This window comes from Ipomoea nil, unplaced genomic scaffold (genome assembly GCF_001879475.1).
Source record: "Ipomoea nil cultivar Tokyo-kokei standard unplaced genomic scaffold, Asagao_1.1 scaffold2541, whole genome shotgun sequence".
Lineage (NCBI taxonomy): Eukaryota > Viridiplantae > Streptophyta > Magnoliopsida > Solanales > Convolvulaceae > Ipomoea > Ipomoea nil.
Window position 1 is genome coordinate 525,600 of NW_017618969.1, and position 12,771 is coordinate 538,370.

Here is a 12,771-nt window from a genome sequence, read left to right on the forward strand (position 1 = left end):
TTCTAGGATCTTTTTCTCAACCGGTGCCACGGTGCGTATCTAAAACCCAACCACATGTTCCCACCATTAATTCTCGGTGTTAAACTTATTTGGCGTGCAGATTGGCACTGTAGTGAGCATTTCATCCAGCCAAGATGAGAGGCTTTCGTGGTTCAAAAACCGGCTAGATGCGGAACTGAATACTACAGACCATGTAGGGATAGCGACTATAGATATGGTAAGCATACTTATACTTTGAAATAATTAAAACTGACGCTTTAGACTACGACGTGATATTTAACTAATACACACATATGGCTGTTGTCCAGTTTATTTTCCCGATATTGCAAGGGGGCCGGTACTACATGATGAGCATCAGTTTCGAGCGTTATAGGTTTGATATTATTGACAGCTCATCTGCAAACAAAACGACCAAAGAGATGTACGACGGTGCACCGCAGGAGTTGGTATGTGTCTGTTGTAACATACATCTGATGATTGTGTCTGCTAATTGTTACATTATATTCACAGACCACATCCCTATGGTGCAGATTGACTTACTAAGCGTGTACTTGGATAGCAAAGGTCAAACGCTACGTGCATTTCGGCTTGCAAGCATGAAACCTAAAAGGATGCAGATGCCATGGAGAGACACGACGTCCACCCTCGATTCAGCGGTGTTTACGATGCGGCACATGGAGTCATACACCGGTCAAAGTTGCACAAATTGGGATTGTGGGCTGCAGAGAGGGAACACCCAACAACTACTCAATCTACGGAAACGTTACTTGCACAACATCTTGTTTAGTGAGGTCAATGAACACACGGGGAATATTGCCACTCGCATCGGCCAATATGATATTCAAAGGTCGGGTCAACACCAACAATGATAGCTGCTAATGGCTAGGTCGTTTGGTAATAGTACATGTGATTTTATTGCAGAGGTAGTGAAATTTGTTTTGGATAGTATTTAGCTATGGCCCTTTTAATTATTGGGACAGATTAGAACTTGTGAATTACAGGCACAAGTGCCAAGTTTTCTGAATATTTTCCATTTGTTAAATTATACATATTTCCATTGGATGAGGTTGTTACTGCACTGGAGGTCCGAAAACCAATTGGATGCTTCTCTTCAACATTATTGTATTCACAGGTTACTGTAGCACTGGTTGCTAATAAAGGTTCATTTCAGAGTAATAGCATTTGTGTAGTTGGTTGTTTCGTTGTCTGTGTATTTTTTTTGTTTAGTTTCTCTGTCGATTTTAAAAGATTTACGCCCTTGATGTGCGTAGTTCAAGTTCCGTATTCGTGTGCAATTTCCAGCTACCACACTTACACAAAAATCAGACTAATCTTGTCTCACCACACAAGGCATAATGTTTCGTTTCCCAAACTGAAAACTTCCCCCTGGCAATCCAGTCCTTCACTAAATAGGTTCAGCCTGGGATTGCAGCTTGCTTTGTTCAGATGTATTCAGAGCCAAGAGAACTTGTAGAAAAGAGCAAGCCCCGGCTGAAGCAAGGATGAGTAACAGTAGCAACGATTCTAGAAATTTAGATAGACCACAGTGCACCTTAGGTTGGGAGAAATTACCAATGCATTATTCCATGATATTTTATGTAGCTTACTGGTTGGTAGCAATTAACAATTGAATACATAAACCATACAACGGAATATAAGTATATAATAATTGCTGCCATTCATTTAGAAAGTGCAGGAAAAGCAACATGGAAGAAATGCACATAGTAAGTGTAAATTGACGTATGCTATGGAATACAACAAAATAGAACTAAACAAATACAACAAAATAGAACTAAAGTGCCCGTTGCTTGGAAGGACAGCTACGTGCGTTGTGACGGGCGTATTCACCGCACACCCCACACTTTCGGCCGGCTTTGCCGCTATTCTCTATGGCTATCTCCCGGGTGCTCTTAATACGCTTCCCACTCCCTTTGTTCTTAGCTTGTGCCGGGGGTTTAATGGTTATACATGGGGGTGGCTGGACCCCACATAATGCCTCGATCGCGGCTCTGTTGCCCTTTGCTTCGCAAATGATCGTGCCGTCACTCGCGAATTCATCTCTCAACTCTTTCAGTACCTCTACCATCCGTGCCTGACAGACCATGCTCTCACCAACCATCCCAACACATGTTTGTATCTCAGACCACAGTTCTGAGGCACCTGATTTTGGGGGGTCACCATCAGAACGCCGCCCTCTGCATGCACCACAACCTAGGTGCTTGCGCCAACGTTCCACAATGTACTGGGATGGTAATTGCTCTATATGTGCAGACTTGAACACTAGGAACATATGTCTGCAAATTAGACCCAATCGTTGGAACATCTTGCAGCTGCAAAAAGCAATACACCCGCTCGGTTCGTATTGTACAGTGTGCGTGGTGGTGCAATCTCCTCCGATGTTGTAATAAATGGTCCCCCCATCTTCATGGATGCCCACAACTTCGCAATAAAAGCAGGCAGCTTCAATCTCTTTCTGCAAAGCATAAAAAATAGTTAGCGTGAACAAATCTGCAGCGTGCCGCTCTAACGCCAAGGGAGTTTTAAACTCGGGCAAGGACCCCTCGCACTGTGCATCTAGTTTAGCTTGATTGTGGCGTTGTGTGTCAAGGACGCTCTCGGTTTGCATGTAGAACTCTACCAAACTGGAGTGGAGGCGTGTGAACTTCCCATAAACACTGTTCTGTGCTTCGGACCGGGATGTGGTGCGTACCAACCCACTCATTGGTAAATCTGAAAAAAAAGCTGGAATCCAATGATCCCTTTCTGCATATAATTTTTTAAACCACCGGTGATCAGATAAGTTGTATTTCTCCATCAGCAGCTGCCATTGCACTTCGTAGTCATCGTAGAGGCTGTTTCGTTCCACACAATATCATTCAAACTCTTGCGAAACTCCGCATTGTTTGATAACTCAGGACCGACCTTTTCACTAACCTTCGTCATAATGTGCCACATGCAAAAACGGTGACGGCACCCTGGTAAAACCTGCTCCATAGCAATCTTCATAGCAGGGTCCTGATCGGTGACAGCACATAGAGGGTCTTTCCCATTGCAAGGTTGAATCTTTCTAACAGCCAACTATACGATTCCACATCCTCTTTACTAAGCAACCGCGGCAAAAGTGATGCATCGTTTGTGGTTGTCTACTCCAGTAAATGGGACGAACACCAAGTTGTACCTGCATTTAGAAAGCAATGCGAACAAATAAAGATGAAAAGTCCATCAGTATGGGGTTAACCGTGGATTATTACTCAGTAGGAAATGTAGGATAGGCATTATATGGACAAACTTACTGGCAGAAATATTAAACTAAAGGAAAAAAAAAAATAGAAACCCATTGCTATGCCATTGAAATGTAATATGTTGCACACCTGTTCGTGCTGCACGTGGCATCAAACGAAATCACGTCACCGTAACAAGAAAAACTCCGCCTACCAATAGGGTCGGCCCAAAAGAGCCGTGCGATGCGGTTCTCTTCGTCAAGGTGGTAATCGAAAAAGAAACTGTCACAGGCTTCACGCTTGGTTTTGAACCTTTCGATAATCATCTCACCATCAGCCACATCGACATACGTTTGCAAGTCCCGTTTAAAATTATGAAATTCCACATATGTTGCACCAACGTTCTCAAACGAACCTGCTACTTCCCTGCATAATCTGAACCCTGTAGAAGGGCCCACATTAACTTTAAGACAATCTGCTAAAAATGCCTGTTGGGCTACATTAAGTTTCCGGTTACCCCGCATAAATAATTAGCACCCTCAGAGCATAAACTATGGTTGTGGTCCTCGACAAATTTAGACACCACAAACTCCCCAGTACTCTTTTTCTTCAACCCAAGCTTTGCATTGCACCCGACTCTGTTAGAAACCCTTCTCCGTCGTTGCTTATTGCTACTACTAGTACCACGGACGTCTAAGGTGGGTTTCCTCCCACCTCCTCCTTTGGCTCCTTGTCTGCTGCATACTAAAGAACATCGGATAACATCCCCGCTACGATCTCGCTTAACACTGCTGTGCCTGACGTCAAAACCACTAGCTCCCCCGTAGATCTTGTAGAATTCAAACCCCTTCGTATACTGATTTAAAAACACTGCCCGAGTACAGGTATGATTGTAGTGTCCACGTTGGGTTTCCAGTGTTGGTTGAGGGGTGTTGGTTTTCCCCGGCGTGTAGTGCGTTGCATCTCTAGTACCGAAATCACCGTCAATTGACCTGTAGTAGTCACAACCAACTTTAACTCCAGGATTCTAATAATTCTATAAATATATAAACTGAATAACAACTCAAATTTAGCAATATATTTATTTATAACTTAACTACAAAAAATATCTTAATTTCATATTTCAATTTATTCTGTAGAATATATTTATATTATAAATAGATTTGTAGCGGTACTGCTAGGTGGGATGCATTCCAATTCAATGCAATGCATTAGTAGGACTATTTGACCACACTGTTGCATTAGTCTAATTATTAGCAACTCATGACTGATGAATAACCAGTGTTGCACAGAAACGTTAGCACAGTGTGCATCAATGCAGCGATGCATACCTAATGAACAGGCTCCCACAGTTCAGATGGGGGGGGGGGGGGGGGGCTTACGCCACAGTGCAGATTGGGGGAATTAGAGATTATGGTCTCTGGGCGTCCAACTGGGGGTATTGGAGGGACGACAAAAAAAAAAAATCCCAAAACATTACCACTCAGAATGGTGGCGGGGAGAGGATTCGGGTTTTGTTGGGATGCCAGTGACGGTGCATTCCCATCAATGGCGGGTGGGTAGGGGTTAAAAACGCCGCAATGCGATCGTACAGCAACACATCAAAAGAGAACAAGGGGGTGGGGAGAATACCTGTCACACCGTGCTCAACCGCACCAGCCGTCGGGTGTCCATCACCGTGCCGCGTCCATCGTCACCACGTAACCAGCGTTGTCCGGAATCTCAGCGGGTGTTGGTATCGGGATTCTCGGCCAGTGTTGATATCAGAATTCAAGGTCGTTTGTCCGGAACTCCTAACGGTGTTGGTGCGGATTCTATGTGTAAGAGTCGTAGTTGGAGTCGACTTCACTAATAAGTAACCAATATTACATATTTGCATGGCTTGTCATCATGCGTGCAAGTGCAATGTAACGGGGGTTGGACGCTCATCGTGGGCTTTAGGATGTACATAATCAACGCTCCAGATCAGTGCACAGGTTCACACATAAATAAATGGTTTGCACCAGAAAACCACCCAATAGAATTCATCTTTCACTCACTCATGATAATATTGTGTTTTGTGTAATCTCAATTTAGTTGTATAAATATTAATGGAATGCAACCCATGTGCTATTCAATTATATTTCAATCCGTGTAATTTATTTTGAATATAAAATGTATTCTCTTCAATTTATTTTAAATTTGTAAACATTATTATTAATTTATTTTTATTTTTATTTTTTTTTGTAAATTCTAATGTATTTATAGTATTTCATTGTTGGAAATCAGTAATTTTTCGACCACCGAAAAGTTGTCGGAAATTGCCAAAATCCAATCGAAAATCCGTGTTCCGACCAACTTTTCGATCAAAAGTGGGATTCGGAAAAACCTCGTCGGTACCACCCGATGCAGTGGTCGGAATTACCGTCCACAAATATAGTGGCGTCGGAAAAGTTCGTCGCATGGAAAAGTTGGCTGCCCGGGTTTTCCGACTACCGATGGTGGTCGGAAAACTTAATGCAAAGAACATTTAACATTTCCGACCACTTTTAGTGGTCGGAAATGTACCGAATAAAAAAAATTATTTCACTACAGAGAATAAATTCTCTGTAGTGAAATATATATATATATATATATATATATATATATATATATATATTTATTTATTTATATATATATATATATATATATATATTTATTTATTTATTTATTTATTTATTTATTTATATTTAGTTGCAAGTTGGTAAGATATATGCTGAAAAACATAAAATACACATTTCATATGCTTGAAGTGAATTCATTCATCAACATACAATCAAAATCTAGCATTTCTATATTCTCTTAATAATTTCTAAATGTATGAACAGGAAAGTGTACATCATTTGAAAGTACATCTGAACTCCCTTACTTAGTTGCCGATAGTACTTAACTTATTTCTCACAGTGACCAACTTCCACACTTTTAGATGCCACACAACTGAAGCATACAACTGGAAAAACAAGTCAGACCCAGCATTGTAAACATGCCGCTTGCTGCAGAATAAAGACTTTACATCACAAGTTCTTGTTTGAAAAAATCTCATCACCTAAATAGGTCTAATTGTTGAAATGTTAATAGTTCAGATGAAGCTAACAAAGGTGTATTAATATGGAGAAAAATTATCAAAAATACATTATTTATTTTATGTTTTGTGAACATCTCTAAAGTGTTTAATAAGTATGCACTCACAGTTTTGAACTTAATACATTTCTTATTAAAACCAAAAGTGATTTTATCAAATCTCAAAATATTTGGCCAAACATTGTTAATTACTAAGTGTTATATTTTATGTTTTGTGAACATCTCTTTAGTTTATCTATCAAATAACTGATATGTTCTATGGTATATTTGTTGATTAATATGCTCTATTCAAATCTATCCTGCAAATATATTATTGAGGTTTAAAGTTTGACAATTTGAAAATAATAATTTAATAGTAAAATGTATACGCTATGCTTTCGTCGGAAATAAAGAATAAATAGAAGGCTTATTTTTACATAATATTTTTATCTATTATTACAAATTTCAATGGTGATTTAAAAATGATGTATTCTCATTATTATTCGCACCTATATATATTGCATTTGCCTTATTGGTGAATGTATAGGATTTTCTTTATATAATATAGGTGATTTGACTATATAAAATATTTTATGAATACTCATAATGACTTTAATATTCTAAAAAAAAAATCCTCTAAATATTTTTTTTCTTGATAAAATCATTTATGATTGATAAAACATAAAGTACTTACTTGGGCATGGGCTTATTCTTTAAATCCTTGCCTTTTCTTAGTTATTGTTGCAATAAAAATGATCAATGGTAGAATCAAACTATTAAAGCCAACAAAATTTACTCACAATTGTTATGCCATGGAATTGTGTTCACCATGGATGGTGAACACGGTTCCAACAGTATTAGTGCACCGTTATCTTTTCTTTTTTTTTTTCTTAATTAATCGCGTGACTTTTCTTCTTCATTTTCACATTTCACGGTTTCACTTTAATTTGATGTGAGCAATGATTTCGGACATTCATAAATTATGAATCCATGCCTGCACATTCACTTTGGACCCGTGCCTACACATTCCCGTCCGAAACCATGACTGCTGCTGCACATTCACTTTGGACCCGTGCCTACACATTCCCGTCCGAAACCATGACTGCTCCTCTGTAGCGCAAGCTTCTTCAACATTCATAAATTATGAATTTTCTGTTATGAAATTATGAATTTTCTGTTATGAGATTATGAATTTACAGTAAATTTATAATCTCATAACAGAAAATTCATAATTTAATAAATGTTTTTCTTTATGCGATTATGAATTTTCTGTTATGAGATTATGAATTTACAGTACATTCATAATCTAATAATAGAAAATTCATAATCTGACCAAAACGCGCGCCGTTAACACCACATCCGCGAATTTTTTTTTTTTTTTTTATGTAAAAACGGGCCGTTTGGACCCGTGTTCACAACACGTTTCCAGGGCATAATTTGCGATTTACTCCATCGATCAATTCTATAATTTTTCTCTCATTCTTTTTTCAAATGGGTTTTTATTTAATGTTTTAGTGTTTGTAATCATATTTAAATTCTCAAAAGAGATCTAGACAATTTCTTTTAAATTATATTCTCAAAGAGAAAGGAAAAAATAAGAATTTCGAATAAAACTATAAAGTGAATTCACTTTGGTTCTGTAAGTTTCTATATTGTTCTTTTTTAAAAAAAAAAAAATTCCCTGTTATAATGTTTGTGGTTATATTTGAATTCTCGATTAAGTTAAGATATTTATATCAATTCTAATCATCCTCATTATATATTTTTTTCATAATTTAAAGTTAAAATTAAAATTTATTACATTTGTTGAAACACTTTAAAATTATTTTGAAAATACTAATATATATAAAATTAAATAAAAAATAAATATACATAAACAACACATAACTGTGCAAAAAGTTTTACACTATGTACAACTGAAAATTTCAATGTAGGGAATCAAAATTGAAGAGTTGTCAAATGAGCCAATTCCATCCTATTTTCACTTGTGTGCAAGTCACCAGGCCAATATCTCCTATAAATTAGATGCATTAAAAATTTTTCGGATTTCTCAATGATTTAATCTATAGGCCCGGCAAAGCTATTTTGTCCTAGGTTTATAGGTGACAATATACTTTTAGTCTTTGTTTTTCAAAACATCCCCTTTGGTGCTAGTTTATTATTGCATAATCATTTTTTGTCTTCCCTCAACAAAATAGTTGGAATTTCGTTAAATAAAAAGACATTTCGATCTTTTTTATACAAAGTGAGTTCCGCTATATATTTATTTATTTATTTTGAAAAAAAAATCATGATTAGAGACCTAAATGTCCTTGTATTTTACAGAATTTAATTAGTAATCTAATTTTAAGTTTGGATTAGTACTTTTAGATTTTTGTTTTAATTTTTTTTTTTTTTTTTTTTTTTGTTCATAGTGATGCTTTGAATGTCATTATATTAGGATTAATTTCCTTGATTTTTTGTTTTTGTATTTTTAAAACATGTTTTATAGATCTATTCCATTATTTATAGAGTCATCATACACAACCAAATATCAATATTGATAATCATTACAATTTCACTCTACTACCAAACATGCAAAATACTTTCATCAAAACTCATTATCACTACTATTATCATGTATTTAATTCTAATTTCAATTCAAATTCCTTATGTATGAACCAAACACACTATGATTGTGTCCATTTCATTTTCTTTTGAAGCTATCTAACGGGCATAGAAAACGTTACGTTGTTCCATTTAATTATTAATATTAATTACCAAATTACAAAGTTGTCTACGTACTTTACTGCTGGCCAGCCATCGATTATCTTCTTCATTATAACATATAATTTGTTCCCTAGAATGCACGGCATGCGCACGTGATAGGAGAGTGGCCGGAACGACGCCACGACGCTCCGGGGGTGCGGCGGGTGAGGTTACACATGTAGCGGTGGAAATGAATTGACCTTCATTACGGTAACGTACAAATATAATTAAACGTAACAATAAACACGTTTGCGTATGATGATAGACGACGATGGATCAATAGTTGATCTTTTTAAGTTTTTTTTTTTTTTTGAATGCTATTGCCTATATTATATTGTAGTATCTGTTCAAACATACTTTCTCAATCTAATAAAGTACAAACAGTCAACAATGCCGCTTGATCTCATAACCTCCCACATGAAAGATGTCACTACATGTCATTTGAGCATAAGGTGCTTGACATTGATCTTTTTAAGTTAGTCGAACTATAAGTTTGGTAATAATCATGATATAACACGTTCAAGTTTCGGTGGAAGCAGTCTATTAGCATTTTTTAGTTTGATTCGATCAGTACAGTTATGAACAATCTAGATTGATTTAACTCGTAGTAATTATTTGGTTGCTAGAGTCACAAGATAGTGCACATTATGAATAATGGTGTTGTGGATTTTGCTTGTGACCCAGCAAAAATAATTGACCATTTTTATCATTACAACAATTGTCTTCCCCGTCAAAAATTAAAATTGTCCCCAAACTTTTAGAGTTTTAATTAGCTTTCCCCTCTCTCTCGAGGCCAACTAAATAGGTAAATCTATCACGGATGCATGTATGCTAATTAATGGAATTGGATCCGAGGCTATTGCTTAGAAAGGGTTGATGAGGTTCGAATTCTTCACTTCTTTGTCTAGTCCGGCTCATTCTTCCAACCATTAGTATGTGCGTTTCATAGAAGCTGTCATGCATGCACTTATGACATAAGGCCGAGTCTTTACTAGTTGTTGATGTTCGAATCGGATCTGAATATTGCACATGGCTATTGCTTATTACAAAAGGGTTGAGGTTCGAACTCTTCACCCTATGTCTAGTAGTCCTGAAAGATATCACTCTCGCCCATTCTTTTAACCACTAGTATATGCGTTTCACATAAGCGGCCATGCATGCACTTATGGCATAAGGCCGAGTTTTTACTAGTGGTTGAGGTTCGAATTGGATCCGAATATTGCACATATATGGCTAGTACTTACAAAGGGTTGAGGTTTGAACTCTTCACCCTCTGTCTAGTCACTCTCGCCCATTCTTTTAACCACTAGTATATGTGTTTCACAGAAGCTGCCATACATGCACTTTTGGTCATTGACAAGATCTTACTTTAAAAAATTAAATTAAAAAAATGAGTGTATAATAATGCTATTGGCAAGTCAGATCTAACATTATTATTTGTAGACACGGACAGAGAAGATCTTTCAACATATGATGTGGCGAAATATGTGCAGTTGATGTCTAGATTGCCGGCGTGAATGGTCATGCACTTGATCGATATGATCGGATCAAATCTACTTATACATCATGCATATATGCATATATGCCGACGACGATAATTAAACTTATTGCAGTCAAAACGCCGTGGGGTGCAAGGAATTGTGATGGATATATATGTGGCATTTGGCAAACAACCTCGTAGCTTCCACTTCCAGCACCTCAACTAGCAAAAAGCAAGAAATTGGACACTTTCTATTCCAACAAAATGTCGTCCTATATAAAGCAACAACTCGATGAAGGTTTTATCGTTAAAAAAAAATGTATAGTTAAGTAGCATAAAATTATAAATGAGAAAAGTGTGTGTGTGTGTGTTCAAAGCTAAGGTGATTTAAAAATGAGCAATTAACTGAGTTTATGAAACATAATTAAAAAATGGAATCTAATTATAGCTATAAAATTGCTAATTATGGACACTTTTTCAACCAATTAAAAGAAAGACAGACAGAAATTATTAAATTTTCAACATTTCATCACTACCTACTAGATGTGGTTAAAAACCTTTGGTAGTCCATTCAAAATTTGAAGCATTTTCAATAAATTTTGTTGGTGGTGGGTAATTAAGTTAGTGATGCCAATGACATTGTAGTCTAGTGGCATGAAGTGATTCTCTAAATGGGAGGTCATGTGTTTGAGCCCATGGGAGAGATATTGATTCTTTATGAGATTGAGAAAATACATATGAACACATACTAAAAACAAAAAGTTGAGTGAGTGTTAATAGCCGTACATAATTTTTCTGATTTTAAAGTGTTGAAAATTCATTTTTTATTAAATATCTTAAAAATTTTATCACATTTTTTTTTGAATACTACTGACTCTATTTTTTTTTTATCACATTTTGGTGGTTTGAAATGTTAAATTTTCTATCTCTATGTAAATTTTTAATACTTTTTTTTTTTTTTTGAGAAAGAAAAACCAATTCATTAAATCATGAGTAAGAATGTTCACAAAGAAAGATGGAGGAGAATCAAACCATTCTCCCCAACCTGACACAGAAAAGGCCTCCTAGCAACAATATGGGCGGCACTATTCGCAGATCGCTTTACACAGTAGAATTCAACATCTACAATCTCAGAAGCTAAAACTTTAATGTCCTCAATTAAAAAACCAAAACTAGAATTAAAAGACAGTGAACGTAAAGCATTAAAAACGGTTTGACAGTCTGTTTCCACATCAACATCTCCCTTCAGTAGACTTTAACCAACTCAAAGCCTCTCGTATACTTAGAGCCTCCGCCTCTTTAGCCATATAAAGCCCGGGATCCTCATTCTTGGCCGCTAGGAAAACTCCATTATCATCTCTCAAGACCCAGCCTAACCCATTTCATTACTTTCCTGCCTCAATGCTACATCTGTGTTCAACTTTAGTCTCCCATGCGCTGGTTTTGACCACGACACTACATTCAAATGTTCTTGATCCGTTGGAGTTCCCTCATTTGCACTCCTCCAACAATCCAGGAACACCATAGACCTACTCAGCACCACATTTAAATCAAAAACCACGCCCTTCCACGCACTATCATTCCTGCTTCCCACACACTCCAACAAGTCATTAGAAATTTAGGCAGAGAGTCAACATCTAACAAATTAATAGCCCAAAAAAACCAATCACTTATACTATTACCAGCAAAGTAACTGATTTGTGGCCACCCCAGCTTGTGCCACAGTTGTGCCACCTTAGCACAGTAGACAAACAAATGAAGGGCTGATTCCTGCACACAACTGCACATATGACAATTCAAATCGCATTCAACATTTCTTAACTGCAGAATATCCCGTGTAGGGAGATAACTAGCCAATTGCCAACAAAAATTCTTCACCTTCGGGGAATATGTGAGTTCCATATCTTATTCCATGGGGGTCATGCTGCCACCAAAGTGAGATGCTTGTAACAAGACTTAACTGTATAAGCACCCTTCTGGTCCCATTGCCATATCCACTGATCTCGTGGCCTCCGAACACTAACAGGAATATTTAAAATCAAGTTAGCATCGCGGGCATTAAAAATATCATTAACACACTCTACATCCCACCCGTACCGTGCATATTCATAAGAGAGGACACCGAGCCGTTCGGACTGATGGATGCAGGTCAGTTTCCACATAAGGTTGTCATCTACCGGGAGCCAAGGATCAAAGCAATAGAAGTCTCATCCATCACCAATTGCCCTTCTACACCCCTCCTTC

The 12,771-nt window shown here is 37.1% G+C and overlaps 1 protein-coding gene across 1 annotated transcript; it reads right to left on the reverse strand.

Moving 5' to 3' along the window:
• Positions 1-1,792: 1,792 nt before the first annotated feature.
• Positions 1,793-12,519, reverse strand: LOC109153802 (protein FAR1-RELATED SEQUENCE 5-like). The gene is made up of 9 exons (XM_019301662.1): positions 12,500-12,519; positions 12,210-12,307; positions 11,788-11,899; positions 11,573-11,699; positions 3,759-4,248; positions 3,372-3,663; positions 3,112-3,178; positions 2,935-3,015; positions 1,793-2,821 (listed from the first exon to the last, which is right to left on the reverse strand). The coding sequence occupies exons 1-9, from the start codon at positions 12,517-12,519 to the stop codon at positions 1,793-1,795; spliced, it is 2,316 nt and encodes a 771-aa protein (XP_019157207.1).
• Positions 12,520-12,771: the final 252 nt, after the last annotated feature.

Bases quoted from the DNA above. Each gene is read 5' to 3' on its own strand.
- LOC109153802 (XM_019301662.1), bottom strand. From the start codon at position 12,519: ATGGCAATGGGACCAGAAGG. The intron at 11,700-11,787 runs GTTAAAGTCTAC...TTTTAATTCTAG, and splicing joins ATACGAGAGGCTTTGAGTTG to TTTTGGTTTTTTAATTGAGG. The intron at 2,822-2,934 runs GTTAGTGAAAAG...GTGCAATGGCAG, and splicing joins TGTGGCACATTATGACGAAG to CTGCTGATGGAGAAATACAA.